The sequence below is a fragment of the Pan troglodytes genome, chromosome 10, assembly GCF_028858775.2.
Source record: "Pan troglodytes isolate AG18354 chromosome 10, NHGRI_mPanTro3-v2.0_pri, whole genome shotgun sequence".
NCBI lineage: Eukaryota > Metazoa > Chordata > Mammalia > Primates > Hominidae > Pan > Pan troglodytes.
The window spans coordinates 38,945,984-38,972,200 of NC_072408.2; the positions used below are offsets into that span (position 1 = coordinate 38,945,984).

The following is a 26,217-nucleotide window of genomic DNA, read 5'->3' on the forward strand; positions in this document are numbered from 1 at the left end:
GCGGCTAGACGGGCTCCCCTGGGGACGCTCCCGACCCCGTACGGGGTGTGGGCGACCCCTCCCCCCCCACCTCAGGTTATTTTGGATCCCGGGCTGCCAGCCGCTGGCCCCGGGTTTCCACGTGCCCCCTCCCTCCCCCAGCCCACGCTCCCCGTGACGCACATCCTCCGCCCACGCAGCCTCTGCTCGAGGCGCCCCCCTCCCTCCCACCCCGGCCCCCTTGGGGCGGCGCTGAGCCTTAGGATCTGGAGGGAGACGCCCGCCCAAGGAGGAGGCGGAGTAGGGCGTGAGCAAGTGAGCGGCAACCTACTGGGCGCGGGGCGCCCGGGTCCCGGTCCTGATCCGGGAAAGAGGGGGAGGGAGGAGCCGATTTTGAGCTCTCCGCTCCCGGGTCCTGGGAGAGGGGGTGCTCGGCCAGAGAGGGACGAGGGAAGAGAAATTCCGCAGAAGGGGCCTGCCCACTCCCCTAGGGGAGCCAGCGGGGGTCCGGGTGCGAACCCGTGTGTGAGAGTGAAACTACCGGGTGTTTGTGTCTTTGTGCCCTTGTTTCTCAAGATTGTCGTGAGATTCGGATGAGAGAATGTACAGGAAGACTCTCTAAATTGTAGAATGCTAAGCATATTTAAGACGCTACTGCCAGTTTGTGTCTCTGTACCCGAGATTATGTATTTATATGTTTCTTTATATCCACTTGTATATCTGTGTTCCTCTCTCTCTCTAGGTTTGTGTATGAGCCCCTATTTAAAAAATCATTGACTTGTCAGGGCCCGCCAGAGGCCCAGAGCGCCCCCGCAGCCCGCAGCCAGAGCTGCCGAGATGTCTGTTCTTCCCGCCCACTCCTGCCACCCCCAACTCCCCTCCTACTCCCTTCCGTTGAGAACAAGGAATTTCCAGCCTGTAGCAAAGGGAAAGAGGCAAAGACAAAGACGGAGACCATGGGAAACTATAGAAAAACAAAGAGACAGGTGTGGGGGGGGGGGGGGGGAGTGGGGACAAATACAAAAATTTTCATTTGTTTCCTGCATGGGACCTGTTCTCCCCTGTGTCCCCTTGGCTCACTCAAAGAAGGACCACTTCTTTGCCTGACTCACCTGCTCCCCCCATCCCCAGTGCTCTCAAAGACAGACCAGAGGAACTGATCTCGTGATAAAAAGGATTAATATTCCTTTATCTGTACTGGTCTCCTCCGTGAAGGGAAACAGTATCCTCAGTCCTAGTTTTCCAAGAAAAGGGGAAACGATTGCGAGGAAAGGGAGGAAAGTGGGCGGAAAAGGAGTGCAGAGACTGTCGTCCCTACGCGCACGTGTAGATTTTCATCTAGCAGATTGCTCTGCTCACTCCTCCCCCAACGTCTCCACTGGGCCAGATCCGACTCACTCAGCAAGGTTTGGCTCACCCTCTCCTTCCTGGACCCCTTCCACTCCTCCAGGCAGAATTAATTCCTCCCACCCCTCGGTGGCCTCCTCATTGCTCTTTGTACACATTTCCAATTATAGTTGCTTGTTTCAGCCGAAATCCAGGACCTCTCCAGGATAGGCCTGTTATCTGGTGGACCCTCTGAAATGAATAAACTGATCCTATTCACAGGCCTGTGCAACTTTGAAAGGGCACATGACACAGATTTTACTCCCAAAGGGGCTGAGCCTGGGCAAAACTGTTTAAGTGAAGACATTTGTTTTCCATATCTCTTTCACTTGTGAAGTTTCCAGTGAGTCCCACAGTCTGGCTCCTTGGCCTTCTAAAATGTCCACCATTCTGGTAAATTAATTCACACTCAGATGCTAAAGGTAGTAGGCTAAAGTCCTGGCTGGTAATAGAAAAGTATAAAGTAATGATCCCTTTTTTCTCTTTCAGTAACATGCCAGAATTTATCATCTAAGGAATGTTGTCCTTCAAGTTAGTTATTTTATAAGAAATGTTTCACTCCTGAAAGACAGATAATCCTAACCACTGCCTTTAAGGAACTCACAGACTAATAGGGGAAATAGACCTATAAACGAATAATTACAACATAGTGCAATAATATGGGTACAACAATGACAGAAGTATAAGAGGGTGAGTGATCTGTTCTGCTTGGAGTTGTGAGGGGCCTTGGTTTAGACAGGCATCCAAAGGAGGTGATGATGCAGTCAGTATGAGATTTCCAGGAGTGGCCAGGGCGGTGGCTCACACCTGTAATCATAGCACTTTAGGAGGCTGAGGTGGGAGGAACATTTGAGCCCAGAAGTTGAAGGCTGCAGTGAGCCTTGATGGCGCCACTGCATCCCTGCACCACAGAGCAAAAAGTGAGTCTCAAAAACAAAAAACAAAAACAAAAACAAAAATTCTAGGAGGAAGGGAAGTCAAGTCAGAGAGGCCAGAAAGTGCATTTCCATGGAGGTGGAGGTATGAAACAGAGTGATATGTTTCAGAAACTATAAAAGGTTGTTCATTATTGCTGGGTGGTGGGTGGAGGTGGTTAGAAACGAGCCTAGGGAGGTGTACAGGTACATTACATTAAAAATATTTTGGACCAGTGCTTTTCAAAGTATGGTTAAGGACCAATTTTTAAAACATTTCCAATCTATTATTGTCCACTACTTTTATAGAATGCACTAAAAATGAATTATTCAAAAAACAAAATAAACTACCATTTTGTTAGATTCAATAAATATAAAATTTCTCTGTCAAATTCCTATAAAACTTTCTAAATGCTTACACTTAATTTCTGAAATTGTTTCATTACAGATTGGTGACAAACATTGAATAACATTATTATAGTTATTTGTGTCTTTGCATCTGAGTTTTAGATCATACTAAGGATGTTGGACTTCATCCTGTGGTGTTACTGGAACCATAAAGACTCTGGAAACAAAGACTCATGGCATGGTCAGATCTGCACTTAGGAGCAGAGTGGAGGAGGGATTTATGGCTGCAAAAACAGTAGGAAGGTCAGCTTGAAAAATACTGAAGGACCCTCTCAGTTGAAAGATGGCAAGGCACTGGCATGGGGGGAAAGAACAGATTCAAAAGATAGAAAATAAGATCGACAGGACTTGATTGATTGGCTGAGGGGTTGAGAGGAGAGAATGAGGGTTTAGGGTGACTCTCAGGCTCCTAGCTTGGGTGACTGAGTATGTGGAATGGAGTGTTCCTTCTCAAAACTCTGGAATCGCCTTCATCAAATATTCGTGGCCTGCAAATCCTTTATCCACAATTCCTAAATTTAAAAAAATTATGAAAACCAAAAGCTTGACCGGGTACTGTGGTTTATGCCCTTAATCTCAGCACTTTGGGAGGCTGAGGTGGGTGGATCACCTGAGGTCGGTGGATCACCTGAGGTCAGGAGTCCAAGACAAGCCGGCCAACATAGCGAAACCCCGTCTCTACTAAAAATACAAAAATTACCTGGGCGTGGTGGCGCATGCCTGTAATCCCAGCTACTCGGGAGGTGGAGGCACGAGAATCGCTTGAACCTGGGAAGCAGAAGTTGCAGTGAGCTGATATCGCGCCATCGCACTCCAGCCTGGGTGACAGAGTGAGACTCGGTCTCAAAACAAAACAAAACAGAAGAAAACAAAAATTAACTGGGCGTGGTGGCGGGCGCCTGTAATCCCAGCTACTCGGGAGGTGGAGGCATGAGAATCGCTTGAACCTGGGAAGCAGAAGTTGCAGCAAGCCGAGATCACGCCATTGCACTCTGGCCTGGGCGATAAAAGCAAAACTCCGTCTCAAAAACAAAAACAAAATCTTTTTCATAACATATTTGACAATAAAACCTAATCTGAACTGAATTTATTTTGTGGCAGAACCTGACCTAAACTTACATAAGGTTATTTATAGTTTTCACTTTTCCATCTTTCACTTACCACAGTATGAAATCATATGTGTCATTCCAGAAATATTAATTTGTTTGATTACTGGGTGCTGTCCTGATGCATTGGGATTGTTGCTTTATATTTTGTATATGCACCATACTATCTTTCAAAAATCCAAAAAATTTTGAAACACATTAACCATCCAGATTTCCCACCCCATTTACTCATCAGTGTTGGCCTGAGTTCTTTTGGCTATTTGCATAAATCCAATCCACCTGCAGATAATGAATATTCATTGCATTGTGTGTTATAGACTCTGAAGGAGATTCTTGTTGTTTTGAGCAGTGTCCTCATTAAAACAAAGCTAAAAGCTTCTTGAATGACTATCTTGAAATGACAGCCCTCATTTGGATGATAAGTTGTAATGTGTTTATGGACAGCCAGTCTCATTACCATACACTTCATTTATATATTTTAATAGTCAGTGGTCAGTGATCTTCTGAAATTAGTTCCCCTGGATTTGCTTTAGTGAAAACCAAAGAGCAAGCTCTGAATGGTGAGAATGGGGCCTGGTAAAAAAAATGAAGTATGTGTATATATATGTGTATATATACCTACACATAAAAAAATACATATGCATATCTACACATATATATTAGTAGACTTTATTTTATTTTATTTATTTATTTTGAGACAGGGTCTCACTCTGTCACCTAGGCTGCACAGTGGTGCAATGACAGCTCATTGCAGTCTTGACTTCCCAGGCTCAGGTGATTCTCCCACGTCAACCTCCCAAGTAGCTGGGACCACAGGTGCATGCCACACCTGGCTAATTTTTTTTTTTTTTTTTTTGTATTCTTTGTAGAGACGGGGTTTCACTATGTTGCCCAGGCTGGTCTCAAACTCCTAGGCTCAAGTGATCCACCTGCCTCGGCCTCCCAAGACATTGGGATTACAGGCATGAGCCACTGCACCTGCCCAATTTATTCATTTTTTTAGCAACAAGGTCTTACTCTGTCACCCAGGGTGGAGTGCAGAGGCACGATCATGGCTCACTGCAGGCTCAACCTCCCAGACTCAAGTGATCGTCCCATCTCAGCCTCCTGAGCAGCTGGGACTACAGGCACGTGCCAACACACTTGGCTAATTTTTGTATTTTTGTAAAGACAGAGTCCTACTATGTTGCCCAGGCTGGTCTTGAATTCCTGGGCTCAAGCCATCCTCAGACCCGGTCTCCTAAAGTGCTGGGATCACAGGTGTGAACCACTGAGGCTAGCCAACTTTATTTTTAGAAACATTACATGTACAGAAAAATTGAAAAGATAATATGGTGAATTCCTATATACCCTACATTCAATTTCCCCAATTATTATCTGACATTAGTATGGTACATTTGGCACCATTAATGAAACAGTATTGAAACATTATTATTAACTAAAGTCTACAGTTTATTCAGATTTCCTTTGAGTTTTTGTTGTTGTTGTTGTTTAGACTGAGTCTTACTCTGTCACCGGGCTGGAGTGCAGTGGCACTGATCTTGGCTCACTGCTTCAACCTCCGCCTCCCAGGTTCAAGTGATTCTCCTGCCTCAGCCTCCCGAGTAGCTGGGTTTACAGGTGCCCGCCATACGCCCAGCTAATTTTTGTATTTTTAGTAGAGACGGGGTTTCACTATGGTGGCCAGGCTGGTCTTGAACTCCTGATCTCGTGATTCGCCCGCCTTGGCCTCCCAAAGTGCTGGGATTACAGGCGTGAGCCACCATGCTCAGCCTCCGTGTTTTTTTTTGTTTTGTTATTTTTTGAGACGGAGTCTTGCTCTGTCGCCCAGGCTGGAGTGCAGTGGAGCGATCTCAGCTCACTGCAAGTTCCGCCTCCCAGGTTCACACCACTCTCCTGCCTCAGCCTCCTGAGTAGCTGGGACTACAGGTACCTGCCACCACGCCCGACTAATTTTTTTTATTTTTAGTAGAGACGGGGTTTCACCATGTTAGCCAGGATGGTCTCCATCTCCTGACCTCATGATCCGCCCGCCTCAGCCTCCGAAAGTGCTGGGATTACAGGCATGAGCCACCGTGCCCGGCCTCATTTTTTTAAACTAATGTGTTTTTCTGTTCCAGGATCCCATCTAGACCACCACATTATGTTTAGTTCTCAAAAACATAATGGGCTGGGCATGGTGGCTCATGCCTGTAATCCCAGCACTTCGGGTGGCCGAGGCGGGCAAATCACCTGAGGTCGGGAGTTCAAGACCAGCTTGACCAACATGGAGAAACCCCATCTCTACTAAAAATATGAAATTAGCTGGGCGGGGTGGCACACACCTGTAATCCCAGCTACTTGGGAGGCTGAGGCAGGAGAATCGCTTGAACCTGGGAGGGGGAGGTTGCGGTGAGCCAAGTTTGTGCCATTGCACTCCAGCCTGCTCAACAAGAGTGAAACTGTCTCAAAAAACAAAAACAAAAAAACCCATAATGATGTTTGGATGACTTTGACAGCTTTGAGGAGTACTGGTCAGGTATTTTGTAGGATGCCTCTATTGGAATTTGTCTAATGTTTTTCTCAAGATTAGAGTGGTGTTATGGGTTTTGGGAAGGAAAACCACAGAGTTAAAATGCCATTTTCATCTCATGTTATCAAGGGTACATAGTATCAACATGATTGATGCTGACTTCCCTAGGTCAGCTGAGGGAGTGTGTGTGTGAAATACAGGATGACCATATCAGCACTGTTGGCCTAGACTTTTCCTTCTGCGAATGAAATTTCTTCTCTTGCCCATAGCTCAGCTCCATTTTGACTTTATTTTTTTTTTTTTGAGACAAGAGAGGCTCGCTCTGTCGCCCAGGCTGGAGTGAAGTGGCAAGATCTCGGCTCACTGCAACCTCTGCCTCCTGGGCTCAAGCAATTCTTCTGTCTCAGACTCCTAAGTAGCTGGGATTACAGGAACCCGCCACCATGCTGGGCTAATTTTTGTATTTTTATTAGAGATAGGGTTTTGCTGTGTTGGCCAGGCTGGTCTCGAACTTCTGGCCTCAAGTGATCCTCCCACCTCAACCTCCCAAAAGTGCTGGGATTACAGGCATGAGCCACCACGCCCAGCCCATTTTGACTTTTTTTTTTTTTTCTCTTTTGAGACAGAGTCTTGTTCTGTCACCTAGTCTGGAGTGCAATGGGGCGATCTTGGCTCACTGCAGCCTCCGCCTCCTGGGTTCAAGGGATTCTCCTGCCTCAGCCTCCTGAGTAGCTGGGCTTACAGCCACCTACCACCATGCCTGGCTAATTTTTGTATTTTTAGTAGAGACGGGGTTTTGCCATGTTGGCCAGGCTGGTGTCGAACTCCTGACCTCAGTTGATCCACCCGCCTCGGCCTCCCAAAGTGTTAGGATTACAGACCTGAGCCACCATGCCCGGCCCATTTTGACTTTTAAAAAGTTCCTTGTTTTAGACCAGGTGCAGTAGCTTACTCCTGTAATTTCAGTAATTTGGGAGGCCAAGGTGGGATAATCACTTGAGGCCAGGAGTTTGAGGTCAGCCTGGGCAACATAGCAAGATATTGTCTCTACAAAAAGTAATTTAAAAAAATTAAGCCAGACATAGTGGCTCATGCCTGTAGTCCCAGCTACTTGGGAGATTGAAGTGGGAGGATCATTTGATCCTGGGAGTTCGAGGCTGCAGTGAGCTGTGGTTACACCACTGCATTCCAGGAGGGTTACAGAAGGACACCTTGTCTCAATAACAACAACAACAACAACAACAACAATGAAACAAACAAATAGCCGGGCATGGTGGTGCATCCCTGTAGCCCAACCTATCTAGGAAGCTGAGGTGGGAAGATGGTTTAAGTCCAGGAATTCAAGGTTACACTGAGCTGTGATGGTGCTGTCGCACTCCAGCTTGGGTGTCAGAGAATGACCCTGTCTCTAAAAACATTAAAAAAAAAAAATTCTTGTTTTGAAAGCTTGAACCTTCCCCAGGAGATGCCCCCTTCCTTGAATTCCTCAATTCATTTGGCTCTATCATCTGTAGTTTTCCTACCCATCACCATCAGATCCTCTTAAAAAAAAGTTTCAATTTCTACTAACAGTTTCTGAACACCTGGATCTCTGCTGGGCCCTGTGTTAAATCATTGAATGGGAAGCAGCTAATCCATATAAATAACTCCGGCTTTGGAGTCAGTAGGATTTAGGTTGGGATCACAGACCAGATGAACTATGAAATCTTGGGCAGGTTCCTGTGGCTGTCTTGGCTTTGGCTTCTTAAATGGAGAGAATTATATTTGTCTCACAAGACGATAAGAGGAATAAATGAATCTTTCTTAATCCTAACATTAATTTTACTTCCAAAAATAAAAATCCTATGAATACATTTTTAAAAGCTAATGTTTATGCTTATAAAATATTGACACACACTTTTTTGTGACTTCTATTTTAAATCCTTTAGGACTTTGGAGAACCACACTTTTGTCAGTCGACTTTAAAAATCGTCCTATCAGGGTCCTACTCATAAAGCGATCTCAATTGTAGGCGTCTCATAACAGAAAGGTCGTGATAAAAAGTAACCGAAAGAAAACGGAAGGAACTTCAGACAGCTTCTATGGAAATACCGAGTTTGGTCAAGGAGGCCTCTCCCATTCCGATTTTCTATTGGTTAAGCTTACCATCAATCACACCAGTTGTAAATAAACTGAAGACGGAAGCATGTTGTTAGCGGGGTGGGATCTTCCTGTCGCCACTGCTAGGGTGAGAACCCATTTTCCAATAGGCTGAAAGCTGCTTTTCCCGCCCTCTCTCTTCAGTTGCTAAGGGGCGGGACTCATAGGGCCCTTGGAGGGCTGGGTGCTCGAAGCCCTGCCCATCCCATTGGTTGATAGGGGCGGGTTTCGTAGAGGATAGGCTGCTGTCGTTGCCCGTTCGGAGTTAGTTGCTGGGGTAAGGCACGTGAGGAGGAGGTGGCTTGAGGCAACCATGGCGGGAGGAATGAAAGTGGCGGTCTCGCCGGCAGTTGGTCCCGGGCCCTGGGGCTCGGGAGTCGGGGGCGGTGGGACAGTGCGGCTACTCTTGATCCTCTCCGGCTGCTTGGTCTACGGCACAGGTACCGCCCGGGCAGCAGCTGCCAAGGGGGCAGGTGCCGAGGGGGTTATTTTTGGAAAAGGGATTGTCCCGAGGGCGCGGGCCGTTACTCTGCAGAAGGGCGGTGGCTCTACCGAGGGCCGCCGGCGTAGTGTGGTGGAAGAAACTTGGCAGGCTAGTGGGCGTCGGGACTGAGGGTCTGGGCCCTGCAGCGGGCTGGGGCAGCTTCCAGAGTGGGGAGGAGCCTGAAGCCTTTTGGCGGAGACAGGAAGGGAGGCCTAGACTCGTTGAGAAGCAGTCCTGGGGGCTGTGTCTCGTTGCAGAAGCCTCGAGTTTCTTGGTTAAAAGCGAGAAAACCTGGGGACCATTCTGGGCAGGCAGAGCAGCCGCGGGAAAGGGACCATCTCATTCATTCGGCAAATCAGCAAACACCATCTGAGCGTATGCTCTGTCAGGACGCAGGGCACGGGTGGCAGAACGGATGTAGTTGACAGAAATGCAGTGATCTCTACTATCTTCTGCTCTTGTAAAACCTTGACTCCTTACCGCCCCCGGCCCGCGAGATGGAGTCTTGCTCTGTCACCCAGGCTGGAGTGCAGTGGTGCGATCTCGCTCACTGCAACCTCCGCCTCCTGGGTTCAAGCAATTCTCCTGCTTCAGCCTCCGGAGTAGCTGGGATTACAGGCACCTGCCACCGCGCCCGGCTAATTTTTGTATTTTTAGTAGAAATGGGGTTTCACTATGTTGGCCAGGGTGGTCTCGAACTCCTGACCTCGTGATCCATCCGCCTTGGTCCTCCCAAAGTGCTGGGATTACAGGCATGAGCCACCGTGACCGGCCAAAATAATGCATGTTTATTTTAGATGATTTGGCAAGGCACAATTAAGTATAAAGAAGCAGGCAGAAACCACACTGTTAATCCATTCAGAAGCAATCTATTTTAGCACACTTTTTTCTGATCTTTTTCCACATATTTTTAATTTTTTATGAATTGATAATTTGTATCCAGTTAGTACTCTAGTTCTCTTCCCTGGAGGCTGCCAGTCGTTACCAGAGATAGTTTTCTCGTTTGATTTTGTAGTACAATAATTTTCCCAAGTAATTTAAATTTTTTTTTTTGTTTTTTTTTGTTTGTTTGTTTGTTTGAGATGGAGTTTTGCTCTTGTTGCCCAGGCTGGAGTGCAGTGGTGCAATCTCAGCTCACTGCAACCTCCGCCTCCTGGGTTTAAATGATTCTCCTGCCTCAGCCTCCTGAGTAGCTGGGATTACACTTGCCCGCCACCACGCCCGGCTAATTTTTTTTTTTTTTTTTTTTTTTAAACAGAGTCTCCCTCTTTCGCCCAGGCTGGAGTGCAGTGGCCAGATCTCGGCTCACTGCAAGCTCCGCCTCTCAGGTTCACGCCATTCTCCTGCCTCAGCCTCCCGAGTAGCTGGGACTACAGGCGCCCACCACCACGCCCGGCTAATTTTTTGTATTTTTAGTAGAGACCGGGTTTCACCGTGTTAGCCAGGATGGTCTTGATCTCCTGACCTCGTGATCCACCCGCCTCGGCCTCCCAAAGTGCTGGGATTACAGGCATGAGCCTCCACACCCGGCCTTAAAATTCTTTATAAATGTTGTCTTACTTGTATTACATTCCAATGTATGTGCAGATGTTCATTTAATTTTTTTTCTCCACCCCCCGCCCCGCCCCGCAGAATGTAGTCTTGCTGTCCGGCCCAGGCTGGAGTGCAGTGGTGCAATCTCGGTTCCTGTTTCAAGCCATTCTCCCATCTCAGCCTCCCAAGTAGCTGGGACTACAGGCATGTGCCACCACACTCGGCTAATTTTTTTTTTTTGAGACAGAGTTTCGCCCTCGTTGCCTAGGCTGGAGTGCAATGGCACTATCTAGGCTCACTGCAACCTCAGCCTCCAGAGTTCAAGCACTTCTCCCTCTGCCTCCCGAGTAGCTGGGATTATAGGCGCATGCCACCATGCCTGGCTAACTTTTTGTATTTTTTGTACAGACGGGGTTTGGCCAGGCTGGTCTCAAACTCCTGACCTCGTGATCTGCCCACCTCAGCCTCCCAAAGTGCTGGGATTACAGGCGTGAGCCACCACGCCCAGCCACACTCAGCTAATTTTGTATTTTTAGTAGAGATAGGGTTTCACCATGTTGGCTAGGTTGGTCTCGAACTCCTGACCTCAGGTGTTCCGCCCGCCTCAGCCTACCAAAGTACTGGGATTACAGGCGTGAGCCACCATGCCTGGCCTTCATTTATTATTTTTTAGTGACGTGGTTTTGCTGTGACACCCAGGCTAGAGTGCAGTGCACAATCATAGCTCACTGTAACTTCCCACCTCGGTCTCCCCAAGTAGCTGGGACTACAGGCACGTGCCATCTGCCTGGTAAAAATCATTATTAATGTTGTGGATTAAACATTTGGTTGGATATTGGTGGTTTGTACTGTTGGTTGGATATTTGTGGTATTTCTAGTTTTTCATTGTTGTAAGTTTGTGAACATCTTTGTTTATAAATTTTTATTTATTTATTTGTTTATTTTTTTGAGATGGAGTCTTGCTCTGTTGCCCAGGCTGGAGTGCAGTGGTGCCATCTCGGCCACCTAGGTTCAAGCGATTCTCCTACCTCACCCTCCCGAGTAGTTGGGATTACAGGTGTGTGCCACCATGCCCGGGTAATTTTTTTGTATTTTTAGTAGAGTGGGATTTTGCCATGTTGGCCAGGCTGGTCTCAAACTCCTGACCTCAAGTGATCTGCCCGCCTCAGCCTCCCAAAGTGCTGGGATTACAGGTGTGTGCCACCATGCCCGGGTAATTTTTTTGTATTTTTAGTAGAGTGGGATTTCGCCATGTTGGCCAGGCTGGTCTCAAACTCCTGACCTCAAGTGATCTGCCCGCCTCAGCCTCCCAAAGTCCTGGGACTACAGGCGTGAGCCACCACGCCTGGGCCCAACTATTTATTTATTTATTTATTTATTTATTTATTTATTGATATTGAGATGGAGTCTTGCTCTGTCGCCCAGGCCGGAGTGCAGTGGTGTGATCTTGGCTCACTGCAAGCTCCGCTTCCCGGATTCATGCCATTCTCCTGCCTCAGCCTCCCAAGTAGCTGGGACTACAGGCGCCCGCCACCATACCCAGCTAATTTTTTTTGTGCTTTTAGTAGAGATGGGGTTTCACCTTGTTAGCCAGGATGGTTTCAATCTGCTGACCTGGTGATCCACCTGCCTCGGCCTCCCAAAGTGGTGGGATTACAGGTGTGAGCCACCGCGCCCAGCCCCTTATTTATTTTTTTGAGACGTAGTCTTGCTCTGTCACCCAGGCTGGAGTGCAGAGGCGCGATCTCAGCTCACTGCAGTCTCCCCTCCCAGGTTCAAGTGATTCTTCTGCCTCAGCCTCCCAAGAAGCTGCGATTACAGGCGCCCGCCACCATGCCCAGCTGATTTTTTTGTATTTGTAGTAGAGACGGGGTTTCACCATGTTGGCCAGGCTGGTTTTGAACTCCTGACCTCAAGTGATCCGTCTGCCTTGGCCTCCCCAAGTGCTGGGATTTCAGGTGTGAGCCACCATGCCCGGCTGGACAGTGGTCACTTTTAAACCTTGAATTAGCTGATATTAAATACAAATTGAGAGGAGAATCTTCTGTTTTGGTAAATCAGAGGGACTGCATGTAATCATTGCCTGCTGTTAAAATTTGAAGTGACACAAAACAGCTGGAAGGAAACAACCTTGAAATCTTTTAGTATCCTCCGAAAGTACTATATATTAAAAATATTGCTGGCTGGGCGTGGTGGCTTATGCCTGTAATCCCAGCACTTTGGGAGGCTGAGGTGGGTGGATCAGTTGAGGCCAGGAGTTCTAGATCAGTCTGGCCAACATGGCGAAACCCCATCTCTACTACAAAAATACAAAAAAAAAAAAAAAAAAGTTAGCCAATTGAGTTGGCTCATGCCTGTAATGCCAGCTACTCAGGAGGCTGAGGTGGGAGAATCGCTGGAACCTGGGAGGCAGAGGTTGCAGTGAGCCAAGATAGCACCACTGTATTCCAGCCTGGGTGACAGAGTGAGACCCTGTCTGAAAAAAAAAAAAAAAAATGCTGGCTGGGCGTGGTGGCAGATCTGTAATCTCAGTGCTTTGGGAGGTCAGCGTGGGTGCTTTGGGAGGCCAATGTGGGAGGATTGCTTTAGGCCAGGAGTTCAAGACCAGCCTGGGCAACATAGTAAGACCTTGTCTCTTTAAAAAAAAAACTAGCTGGGTGTGGTGGTGTGTACCTGTAGTCCTGGCTACTTGGGAGGCTGAAGTGGGAGGATTGTTTGAGCCCAAGAGTTTGAGGCTGCAATGAGCTATGATCACATTACTGTACTCCAGCCTGAGCAGCAGAGCCAGACCCTGTCTCAAAAAAAAAATAATAATAATAAAATAAAAAACCTGCCAATTCTGTTCTACTCAGGAAAGGGATAGAGAAAATCAACAGATGGAGTAGTTTAGCTTACTTTATTCCTTTATAGGACAGGAAGTATATCTAGTGTTTAAGACCATAGTCAGACCTGGGGGTGAATCTCAGATAGGCTATTTAGTATTTGTGTGATTTTAGAGCGAATTACTTAATCTTTCTTAAACATCAGTTCCTCATTTATAAAATAGGGATTATGAGAGTGCTTACCTCATAGCATTGTTGGGAGCATTAAATGAGACAGCATACTGTCTCTTTTATTTATGTATTTATTTTTTATTTTTTTGAGACAGAGTCTTGCTCTTTTTGCCCAGGCTGGGGTGCAATGGCGTGATCTCGGCTCACCGCAACCTCCGCCTCCCAAGTTCAAGTGATTCTCCTGCCTCAGCCTCTCGAGTAGCTGGGATTACAGGCATGTGCCACCACGCCTGGCTAATGTTTTTGTATTTTAGTAGAGACGGGGGGGTTTCTCCATATTGGTCAGGCTGATCTCAAACTTCTGACCTCAGGTCATCCGCCCACCTCAGCCTCCCAAAGTGCTGGGATTACAGGCATGAGCCACCGCGCCTGGCAGCATACTGTCTTAATAGATACTTAATACAAAAAAAAAATTAGCCGGGCACGGTGGCGGGCGCCTGTAGTCCCAGCTACTCGGGAGGCTGAGGCAGGAGAATGGCGTGAACCCGGGGGGCGGAGCTTGCAGTGAACCGAGATAGCCCCACTGCAGTCCGGCCTGGGCAAAAGAGCGAGACTGTCTCAAAAAAAAAAAAAAAGATACTTAATAGTAGTTTTTATTATTACTTTTCTGACTGAATGACTGTGTAATATTTAAATAAACGACAGAAATAAGATTCTGCCTTAGTTCTTCTTTCTTCTCAGTTTTTTTTCTTATTTCTCAGTCTGGCTAATGTTTTAACCCAAAGTTTAGGAAAGTGGTTAGTTTAATCTTTTTCATGAAATGAGTTATAGTTATTAGCTTGTTATGTTTAATTCTTGTTTCCTTTCTTTGCATAAAGCTGAAACTGATGTAAATGTGGTCATGCTTCAGGAATCCCAAGTTTGTGAAAAGCGTGCCAGCCAACAATTCTGTTACACAAATGTGCTTATCCCAAAATGGCATGATATATGGACACGGATACAGGTAATAACTTGGAATCCTCTGGCAGTGGCAGCTTCTGTAAATTTCTGTTGGTGATTAGTGAGTATTTTGACACTTTCTTCCCCTTCACATGCTTAAAAAAAATGTTGTTAACAATCTTGTTAGGGTTGAGATTATCCTGAGTTGTGTTTTCATCAATAAGCATTTATGCCTACTTTGTATTCCTCTCTGCTCCCTCAAGTAGATTACGGTATTCTAAGGTAAACTTTCCTCCTCCCTCCTTTTCCCAAAGAAACTGCTTTGTTTTCTTGTCCTTCGTTTTGCAGTATGTGTGTGTGCACGCACACACACCCCTCTTTCTTTTTTTATTTTTATTTTTTATTTTTTGAGGCAGAGTCTCCCTCTGTCGCCCAGGCTGGAGTGCAGTGGCACCATCTTGGCTCACTGCAATCTCTGCCTCCCGGGTTCAAGCGATTCTCCTGCCTCAGCCTCCCAAGTAGCTGGGATTACAGGCATACGCCACCACACCTGGCCAATTTTTTTGTATTTTTTGTAGAGATGGGGTTTCATCATGTTGGCCAGGCTGGTCTGAAACTCCTGCCCTCAGGTGATCTGCCCACCTTGGCCTCCCAAAGTGTTGGGATTATAGGCATGAGCTATCGCACCCAGCCCCCTTCTTTCTTTTTAAAGGCCTTATGCCTTCTTTGGGCTGGAAACTGTTATGTGCCTGTGAGGATGTAAACTCTTTTGCCCCACTGTTCCTATTCTGATTCTATATGAGATATTTCATAAACCCCCGAGCTGAAGAATGACTTTGGTCTCATTTATTTCATAACACTGTTAAGTCACCTGGCAAACAGGAATGTCTGGCTGTAACAGTGATTGTACAAAATAGGTCCTTTCAGAAATGTTGTAGTTGTTATAAGCATAGTTACTGATAAGGACATTTGTTGTTCACATCAAAAACCTAAGGGTGGACTTGTGGATTTGTTTTTTTTTTTTTTGAGACGGAGTCTCGCTCAGTCACCCAGGCTGGAGTGCAGTGGCACGACCTCGGCTCCCTGCAACCTCTGCCTCTTGAGTAGCTGGGGGCCATGCCCAGCCAACTTGTGGATTTTTTAAAAAAATTCTTTAAAAAAAATGTCTGATAAGCCGGGCGCAGTGGCTCATGCCTGTAATCTCAGCACTTTGGGAGGCTGAGGCGGGCGAATCACTTGAGGTCAGGAGTTCGAGACCAGCCTGGCCAATATGGTGAAACCCCGTCTCTACTAAAAATACAAAAATTAACTGGGCATGGTGGCGCGCACCCTGTAGTCCCAGCTACTCAGGAGGCTGAGGCAGAAGAATCGCTTGAACCCAGGAGGTGGCAGTTGCAGTGAGCTGAAGTCATGTCACTGCACTCCAGCTTGGGCAACAGAGCGAGACGCCATCTCAAAAAAAAAAATTATCTGATAAAAAAGTGATACTCCATCTGGGGCACATTATAACCAACATTTACTCATAATCAGTGGCTTGTGACAATGGATTGAACTCAGCCTGTCATTATGGAAAACATTTTTAGTTTTCTGGGGCAGTTTATGCCTGGCAATTTTCTTAATATTATAGACCTTTGCTTTGTGTGATCTCTAATAAATAGCTGTATTGATAACTCTTTCAGTTTGGAAGTCTTTTTTCCCTATATGTTCTGCCCTAATAGTAGATTCAGATCATGTTAACAAGAAGGTATTCTAACAGCTGTCTCTCTGTAACATGTGCAGTGTTATTTGCCCAATTATGTTTTAGCCATTGTATTTCTATATTTCTGATAAGCTTTGTGGAAAACTGGCACCATTACTGATTTGGTTGTTAGTCTGAGGGTTTTTTAAAAAATTGTATTTGTGAAAAATTAAAATTCCTACTTCCTTTTTTCTCATCCTGATTTTATTTGTGTTACAGATCCGAGTAAATAGTTCCAGATTGGTTCGAGTCACCCAGGTGGAGAATGAGGAGAAACTGAAGGAGCTAGAGCAGTTTAGTATCTGGAACTTTTTTTCCTCCTTTTTAAAAGAGAAATTGAATGACACCTATGTTAACGTGGGTCTATACAGCACAAAAACCTGCCTCAAAGTTGAGATTATAGAGAAGGACACCAAGTACAGTGTCATTGTGATCCGGAGTAAGTCTCACCTCTGTTTTTCTGATGGATTCTGTAGTGATAAGGACTGAGTTCTGAAGGGTATAATTAGTGAGACTGAGAAGTCAGCCTAAGACAGCTCCAGTTGGGTTCTGATTATAACCCTGAGTATACCACTGCTCCAAACAGTTCATGGAGACTTCACCCCTATCAGACAGGCCTAGAATTGAAACTCCACCTCAGGAAATTCTGAGTACCTCCTTACCTGGAACTGTGAAGACTTTTATTCTTTTATTCCTAGTTACATTGTGCTGCTAATGTCCCTGAGCATATATGCCAAATACTCTTAGAGTAAATCAGATAGACGTGTTCTACCTTCTGGACACTTCTAGACAAAGGTAACTATCTGATGTGTACATGCCTACATTTAAAGACGTGAATGGTTAATAAAAATTGAAGAAAGGTAAAATTGAAAACTAATCATTCACAAGTAAAAAGAGTATTAATGGAACCATAAATAAAGATGAAGACCACCGCAGTTTAAAACTTATTCAGTGGAACTGGGAGAAGTTTTCTCTTTTCTGAAGATGACTGAGAAAGTTTCAGGGGAGATGGATCCTGTTGAATTCTCTCTGACTTTGTTTCCCCTTGGTTACTACACAGGGTCCTGGGATGTTGTAAGTAGTAGAAATGTTTCTAGGTTTAGTATGAAATAGGTTGTGCCCTTCCATTTGTCCTGGGGTTCTTTGGTTATGTAGGGTTGGCTTGTTTTTTGACGTTCCTTCTACAATTACTGATTCCTTCTGCTCCTGTTCTGTTTGTGGGCCTCCCGTAGAACTCTTGAATGTGAAAGCTGTGGGAGTATCTGGTATGCCACTAAGGGGCCTTTGCTAGGGCCCCCTGGTCCTGAGTGAGAGGTATTTGCGTGTAGGCTTTTCCAGCACAGTGTTCTGTAGCAAAGGGAAGTAGGTGGTATTGTTGGGCAAGAAAAGCAGCCAGTTAGAGAATAACACAAGGCCCTGACCCACAGTTCTGGGCAAATCTGCTGAGTTCCATGACTGTGAGTGACTTAAAGCTTGAAAGCCAGAGTGATAGAGACCCCTTGTGGGTGATTGCATGAATTGCTGATGGTACTGTGTCTAGCTTTGTCCAAAACGAAGCTTGAGTTTCTTTTAACCTTAGCATAGGTAGCCTAAATAAAAATAAGATCTTCAGGCAAATACAGATTAGACAGACCTAATTATACATTGGAAGGGTGCCCAGGCTTTAGGTGAAATTTAAATGCTTTTTAGGTGGGCTGTTTGCATTTATTTTTACTGTAGCTGACCAATAGTGCCAACATTGTCTTTTATTCTATAATACCTTAAGCAGTTTTGTTCCCTTATTAAGCAAAAATCTTTATTTATTTCAGGATTTGATCCCAAACTCTTTCTTGTTTTCCTTCTTGGACTTATGCTATTTTTTTGTGGAGACTTGCTGAGCAGGTAGGTTCCAAGGCTAGTGTGCAGAATGAAACGGCTCATACCTATCCTGCCTGGGTTTTATAATAACTATTAAGTACTGCCATTCCCATTTCCAGGACCTTTATGGCTTGGCCGTTGCCTGCTTGGATATTTAAAAAAATACTTTAATGTGTATTATGATTTTTGTTTTTTCTTATTTGAACAATGTTGACAATAGTGAAATTCCCACATTAGGTTGGCCCATCATTAGGTTGATAGGAGTTAGCCAATACAATGAAATGGAACATCATCACCCTTTCTATTGCTAGAAGTAATGTGTTAAGGTGTCATCTTTACAGGTCCATGGGTTGGTGAGTTTCATTTTGTTCAGACGTAAAGAAACAAATAGCTGCTGGGCGCGGTGGCTCACGCCTGTAATCCCAGCACTTTGGGAGGCCAAGGCTGGCGGATCATGAGGTCAGGAGATCGAGACCATCCTGGCTAACACGGTGAAACCCCATCTCTACTGAAAATGCAAAAAAATTAGCCAGGCGTGGTGGCGGGCGCCTGTAGTCCCAGCTACTCGTGAGGCTGAGGCAGGAGAATGGCGTGAACCCAGGAGGTGGAGCTTGCAGTGAGCCGAGATCGTGCCACTGTGCTCCAGCCTGGGCAACAGAGCAAGACTCCATCTCAAAAAAAAAAAAAACAAATATCACAGCTCAGCCTGGGCAACATGGCAAAACCCTGTCTATACAAAAATTAGCTGGACGTGGTGGTATGTGCCTGTGATCCCAGTTACTCGAGAGGCTAAGGCACGAGAACGGCTTGAGCCTGGAGGCGGAGGTTGCGGTGAGCCAAGATCACACCACTGCACTTCAACCTGGGCCACAGAGGGAGACCCTGTTTAAAAAAAAAAAAAAATCAAGTGTTTATTCATTTCTTCCTTTAGGAACCTACTAGTTAAGACAGGTGAGACTGACATGTACAAATATGAAGAAAATATATAGGTAACTAAATAAACATTGAATGAAGGTAAAATCAACATTAAGTTTGTATACAAGTAAAAAGTATTTGTGGAGTAGTGAATGCAAGATTAACAATTGGAGTTTGAAGTTGGGCTGGAGTGGGGTTGCTGGAAGTTGTTATTTTGGTGATGCTGAGAGAAACAGGGAGGAATAACTGGTAGAAAAAATCTGGAATGGGGGGCTGGTTGTGGTGGCTCACCCCTGTAATCCTAGCACTTTGGGAGGCTGAAGGGGGAGGATAACTTGAGCCCAAGAGTTTGAGACCAGCCTAGGCAACATAGTGAGACCCTGCCTCTACAAAAAAATACAAAAATTAGCCAGGCATGGTTGTGCATGCCAGTAGTCCCAGCTACTTGGGAGTCTGAGGTAGGAGGATCACTTGAGCCCAGGAGGTTGAGGCTGCAGTGATCCGTGATTGCACCACTGCACTCCAGCCTGGGTGACAAAATAATAATATTCAGGTCGGGAGAGATGATGGGGATGTGAATAGGACATTACGTAAAGGCTGATTATTGGGAAATATATGAGGGAAGACCTTTAATCCTAATCTTCATAATCTGGCAGTAACTACATAGCATCAGTCTCTACAGTTCTCTGACCTCAAGTTTTGGGCAAATATAGTCACACATCACTTTATTGTACTTCACTTTTTTGTGGTTCACAGATAGTGCATTTCTTTCCAAATTGAAGGTTCGTGGCAACCCTGGGTCAAGTAAATCTATCACACCATTTTCCCAACAGCATGTGCTCACTTGGGGTCTGTGTGTCACATTTTAGTAATTCTTATAATATTTCAAACTTTTTCATATGATTATAACTGTTATGGTGATCCATAATCAGTGATCTTTGATGCTGCTGTTGCAATTATTTTGGGGCACCACATGTCCATGTAAGACAGTATATTAATTCATTTTCTTTTTTTTTTTTTTTTTTGAGACAGAGTCTCGCTCTGTCGCCCAGGCTGGAGTGTAGTGACGCGATCTCGGCTCACTGCAAGCTCCGCCTCCCGGGTTCATGCCATTCTCCTGCCTCAGCCTCCCGAGTAGCTGGGACTACAGGCACCTGCCACCACGTGCAGCTAATTTTTTGTATTTTTAGTAGAGACGGGTTTCACCGTGTTAGCCAGGATGGTCTCGATCTCCTGACCTCATGATCTGCCTGCCTCAGCCTCCCAAAGTGCTGGGATTACAGGCGTGAGCCACTGCACCCAGCCTATTAGTTCATTTTCATACTGTTGATAAAGATACCCAAGACTGGATAATTTATAAAGAAAAAGAAGTTTAATGGACTCACAGTTCCTGGTGGCTGGGGAGGCCTCATAATCATGGCAGAATGCAAAAGGCACATCTTACATGGCGGCAGGCAAGAGAGAATGAGAACCAAGTGAAAGTGGAAACCCCTTATAAAACCATCAGATCTCATGAGACTTATTCACTACCATGAGAACAGTATGAGGGAAACTGCCCCCATGATTCAATTATCTCCCACCAGTTCCCTCCTGCAACACGTGGGAATGATGGGAGCTACAATTCAAGATGAGATTTGGGTGGGGACACAGCCAAACCATATTAGACAGTGAACTTCATCGATAAATGTCATGGGTGTTCTAACAACTCAACCAATTGGTTATTCCCGTCTCCCTTCTTCTTGGGCCTCCCTATTCCCTGAGAAACAGCAATATTGAAACTAGGCCAATTAATAACCCTAGAGTAGATTGTGAGTCTTCAACTGAAAGGAAGAGTCATACATCTCTCTGATTATGCTTAGTGAGAACAGCAAAAGCCAAGACAGACCGAAAGCTAGACCTCTTGTCCTGAGCAGTTAGCCAAGTTGTGAATGCAAAGGGAAAGTTCTTGAAGGAAATTAAAAGTGCTACTCCAGGGAACACACAAGTGATAAGAAAGTGAAACAGCCTTATTGCTGATATGGAGAGAGTTTTAGTTGGCTGTTGAGAAGATTAAACCAGATACAACTCTTTTTTTGTTGTTTGTTTTTTTTGAGACAGAGTCTTGCTCTGTTGCCCAGGCTGGAGTGCAGTGGCGTGATCTCGGCTCACTGCAAGCTCCGCCTCCCAGGTTCATGCCATTTTCCTGCCTCAGCCTCCCTAGTAGCTGGGACTATAGGCGCCTGCCACCACACCCGGCTAATTTTTTTGTATTTTTAGTAGAGACAGGGTTTCACCGTGTTAACCAGGATGGTCTCGATCTCCGGACCTCGTGATCCTCCCATCTCAGCCTCCCAAAGTGCTGGGATTACAGGCTTGAGCCACCATGCCCGGCCAGATACAACTTTTTTAAAGCTAAAGGCTGATCCAGAGCAAGACCCTAACTGTCTTCAATTCTGTGAAGGGTGAGAGGTGAGGAAGCCTCAGAAGAAAAGTTTACAGCTAGTGAAGGTTCTTGGTTCATGAGATTTAAGGAAAGAAGCTGTCTTATTACATAAAAGTGCAAGGTAGGCTAGGCGTGGTGGCTCAGGCCTGTAGTCCCAGCACTTTGGGAGGCTGAGGCGGGCAGATCACTTGAGCCCAGGGAGTTCGAGACCAGCCTGAGCAACATGGTGAAACCCTGCCTTTACAAAAAATACAAAAGCCAGTCATGGTACCAGCTACTTGGGAGGCTGAGGTGGGAGAATCACCTGGGCCCAGTAGATCAAGGCTGCAGTGAGCCATGATCACGCCATCGCACCCCAGCTTGGGCAACAGAGTGAGACTTTGTCTCAAAAAAAAAAAAAAAAAAAAGATGAACCAAGCACTGATATAGAAGCTGTAGCAAGTTATTCAGAAGATCTAGCTAACATCATTGTTGAAAGTGGCTACAATTAAAGAGCTCCTCAATGTAGACAAAATAGCCTTATACTAGAAGAAGATGCCATTGAGGACTTTGATAGCGAGAGAGAAGTCAGTGCCTAGCTTCAAAGGAGGGGTGATCCTCTTGTTAAGGGTTAATGCTGTTGGAGGATTGACTCCAGTTTTGAAAGAAGTTGTGGTAAAATGCTATCAGACAGTATTGCATGCTTTAGAGAAATCTTCATTGAAAGGATGAGTCAATGCAGCAAACTTCATTGTATTTTAAGAAATTGCCACAGCCACTCCAGCCTTCAGAAACCACCGCCTTCATCAGTCAACAGCCATCAACATGGAAGTGAGACCCTCCACCAGCAAAAAAAATGATGACTCACTGAAGGCGTAGATGATCTTTAGCAGGTTTTAGCAAAGTATTTTTAATTAAGGAATATATATTTTTAAGACATAATGCTGTTGTACACTTAATACACTATAATATAGTGTAAACAATTTTTATATGCAGTGGGAAACCAAAAAATTTGTGTGACTTACTTACTGCAATTGCAATATTTGGTTTATTGCAGTGGTCTGGAACCAAATTTGAAATGTCTCTGATGCTTGTACTGCTCTAATCTTGTACCTTTTAAAATCTTTCGGCTGGGTTAGTTGTCCTAGTTTCAACAGTGCTATGTATGAAATATATACATATGGTCATGAAATACATTTTTTTTCTGCAGAAGTCAAATTTTCTACTACTCTACTGGGATGAGTGTGGGAATTGTGGCCTCTCTGCTAATCATCATTTTTATACTATCTAAGTTTATGCCTAAGGTAAGTATCAGAATCTTCATGTGCAGCTAGAATGAATTTGGATAGCTGAAGGACTGTTTTCCTGGGTAATCTTAGAAAACTGAAAATGTGTATTGATGGCTGATGAGTCAATATCCTACTGTCCTTGATTCAGAAAGGTACTTTCCACGATGAAACTTGGAGCCTGATTACAAATTCTTTCTTTTTATATAAAATCCTGTGCTCAGAGGGGGATTAAAGTCTGCTTCCTGTTTTTTAATTATATAGCCAGGCTTTTAAGTTATTTAGCATTTCATCTTCCCAGTGTTCGTTGCAGACTGTACCATTTTAAGTATAAAGGACATCTTTTTAAGAGAAGTATTTTTTGTGCATTTTGAGTAGGTTGAATTTTTTTAAAACAAAATCATAGTTCCATTTTGCTTCTTTTATGTATGGAAAGCCTGTTGTAACTTTTTGCTTTCACTTCTACTCTCTGTCTTAGAAAAGTCCCATTTACGTCATCCTGGTGGGAGGCTGGTCTTTTTCTCTGTACCTCATTCAACTAGTTTTTAAAAATTTACAAGAGATCTGGAGGTGTTACTGGCAGTATCTTTTAAGTAAGTGTTGTCGGTTTTGCTTTCCTTTTGTACGTTTATAGGCTGTTTCAGTTAATTTGATCATGAAAAGATTTTGCCTGCTTATGGGATTTAATAGTTCATGTCATTTTTTTAAACTTTTAAAAATCATAGTTTTTTGCTTATTTCTAACCCCTCTACAATTATCACCTTCTCTTAAATTAGAATGGTGCTGTTAAGGCGAAGATGTTCATTTATTGGTATTTATAAATATACCTTTCTTTACACAATAAACATCTTTCTGAAAAGCTGTAAGTTGACTTTATTAATGGAATCATATTTTAAATATACTTGGGGACCTTAAGTAAAAGACTCTGCAGTTAATTTTTTTCTCCTTCATTTCTGAATGAACTGCTGTAGATTTTATTTACAAAGTAAAAATCCTTGGTCATATAGATAGTAACCTTTGAGTTATCCTTTGAAGGGTGATTAATCTGGATTTCTGTATATTGGTTTTTTAAAATAGTCTATTTCAGGGTTGTTCAACACGTACCTTTAATGTTCTGTTTGAACCAAATAAATTTGGGACAGCAGAAAGGATAGAAACTTAGAGAAATATATTCTAAGAAAAAAGTGTGAAAAATTAAGTAAAAATCTGATTTCCTAGTTCAATTGGTGCTATATAGTAAATTAACTACTGCTTCCCACACAAATTATTTTTACCAAGTATAGATGAAAAAATGTCTTCTGATAACTCTTCTCATAGGTTATGTCCTCACAGTTGGATTCATGAGTTTTGCAGTATGTTACAAGTATGGGCCCTTGGAGAATGAACGAAGTATCAACCTGCTGACCTGGACCTTGCAGCTGATGGGCCTGTGTTTCATGTATTCTGGCATCCAGATACCACATATTGCCCTTGCCATTATCATCATTGCTCTTTGTACTAAGAACCTGGAACACCCTATTCAGTGGCTGTACATCACCTGCAGGTGACTGAAAGGCAATGTAACTTAATATTGACAGGTACAGTGTGGGATGCAGTTGCAGCAAGAGGATACAGAGGTGTTGACCTGGGAGCTTCTTTGTTAATGAAAAGTCATTGTATTGTACTTCCACTTTTGTTCCTTCCCGAGTCTATTTTTTTTTTTTTACTTTCTATAGGAATTTTTATATTTTTATTCTAGTCATTTTATATAAAATGTCTAGTAAAATGTCATGTGTTCCTGTTACCACAAGGTGGTGCAAATTCTATCACTGTTTTTTTGAGATGGAGTCTCGCTCTGTCACCCAGGCTGGAGTGCAGTGGCGTGATCTCGGCTCACTGCAACCTCCACCTCCCGGGTTCAAACGATTCTTCTGCCTCAGCCTCCTGAGTAGCTGGGATTACAGGCATGCGCCACCACATTCAGCTAATTTTTATATTTTTAGTAGGGTTCCCCATGTTGACCAGGCTGGTCCTGAACTCCTGACCTCAAATGTCAGGAGTTCATAAAGTGCTGAGGAGCTCCCAAAGTGCTTGGATTACAAAGTGCTGGGATTACAGACATGAGCCACTGCGCCCCGCCACAAATTGTATCGCTTTTATACCGTATGCTCATTGAGGTCTCCTGGGTTCAGATTTTTTTTTTGAGACAGAGTCTCTCTCTGTCACCCAGGCTGGAGCACAATGGTGTGATCTCGGCTCACTGCAGCCTCCACCTCCCGGGTTCAAGTGATTCTTCTGCCTCAGCCTCCCGAATAGTTGGGACTACGGGTGGGCGCCACTATGCCTGGCTAATTTTTGTATTTTTAATAGAGATGTGGTTTCACCATGTTGGCCAGGGTGGTCTCAAACTCCTGACCTCAGGTGATTTGCCCACCTCAGCCTCCCAAAGTGCTAGGATTATAGGCGTGAGCCACCTCACCCAGCCCATTTCAGACTATTTCTCGGTGGCTTTCAGATTGCTCTGGAGGTCTTAGTCTTATTTTAAGATGTAATTCATAGCATGTTTTGTCACCTTGCATAATAAATATGGAATGTTACTAGGTCCTGAAGTTGTCTATTATAGATAGTCAAGGTGATGCTTTCAGTTTGGGAAACCAAGTTACTGGACCACAATCTTTTTTTTTTTTGAGATGGAGTCTTGCTCTGTCACCAGGCTGGAGTGCAGTGGCACGATCTCAGCTCACCGCAACCTCTGCCTCCTGGGTTTAAGCGATTCTTCTGCCTCAGCCTCCTGAGTAGCTGGGGTTACAGGTACATGCCACCATGCCCAGCTAATTTTTGCGTTTTTATAGTAGAGATGGCGTTTCACTATGTTGGCCAGGATAGTCTCAATCTTGACCTTGTGATCTGCCCGCCTTGGCCTCCCAAAGTGCTGGGATTACAGGTGTGAGCCACCTTGCCCGGCGTTTGTTTGTTTTTTTTTTTTTTTGAGATGGAGTTTTGCTCTTGTTGCCCAGGCTGGAGTGCAATGGCATGATCTCGGCTCACTGCAACCTCCGCCTCCCTAGTTCAAGCGATTGTCCTGCCTCAGCCTCCCGAATAGCTGGGATTACAGGTATGCACCATCATGCCTGGCTAATTTTGTATTTTTAGTAGAGATGGGGTTCCTCTGTGTTGGTCAGGTTGATCTCCAACTCCTGACCTCAGGTGATCTGCCTGCCTTGGCCTCCCAAAGTGCTGGGATTATAGGCGTGAGCCACTGTGCCTGGCTAGGATCACAGTCTTATACCATGATTTTCTGTTATTTTCCCATCTACTAGAAAATAAGTAAGTATTTTATCATTTATTGGAAAATAAAGTGAGTTTGTTCACATTAGTGAATAATATTGACTATAAATAATTTTTTACTTTCTATAGGCATTTTTATATTTTTATTCTAGTCATTTTATATAAAATAAAAAGGTCTAGTAAAATGTCATGTGTTCCTGTTACCACAAGGTGGTGCAAATTATATCACTTTTTTTTTGAGATGGAGTCTCGCTCTGTCGCCTATGAATTGTCACTCATAGTCTAATATATCAGGAGTTCATTATAACTAAAGATGTCCATGGAATTTTTAGGAGTGATGACTCTTAATGTCCAGGCTGT

The 26,217-nt window shown here is 44.6% G+C and overlaps 1 protein-coding gene across 4 annotated transcripts in view; it reads left to right on the forward strand.

Moving 5' to 3' along the window:
- Positions 1–8,523: 8,523 nt before the first annotated feature.
- The window catches only part of NEMP1 (nuclear envelope integral membrane protein 1), a 30,411-nt gene continuing 12,717 nt past the window's right edge, over positions 8,524–26,217 (forward strand). For 2 of the 4 annotated variants that reach the window (XM_054663147.2, XM_009425085.3), the window contains exons 1-7: positions 8,708–8,884; positions 14,333–14,457; positions 16,351–16,570; positions 17,940–18,012; positions 22,515–22,608; positions 23,069–23,183; positions 23,908–24,133. In XM_054663147.2, coding sequence (XP_054519122.1) covers positions 8,758–8,884; positions 14,333–14,457; positions 16,351–16,570; positions 17,940–18,012; positions 22,515–22,608; positions 23,069–23,183; positions 23,908–24,133 — 980 coding nt within the window. In that variant the 5' untranslated portion in view covers positions 8,708–8,757. Of the gene's footprint in view, positions 8,885–14,332; positions 14,458–16,350; positions 16,571–17,939; positions 18,013–22,514; positions 22,609–23,068; positions 23,184–23,907; positions 24,134–26,217 lie in introns of all 4 variants that reach the window. The other 2 variants (XM_063786490.1, XM_063786491.1) reach the window with 2 other exon arrangements.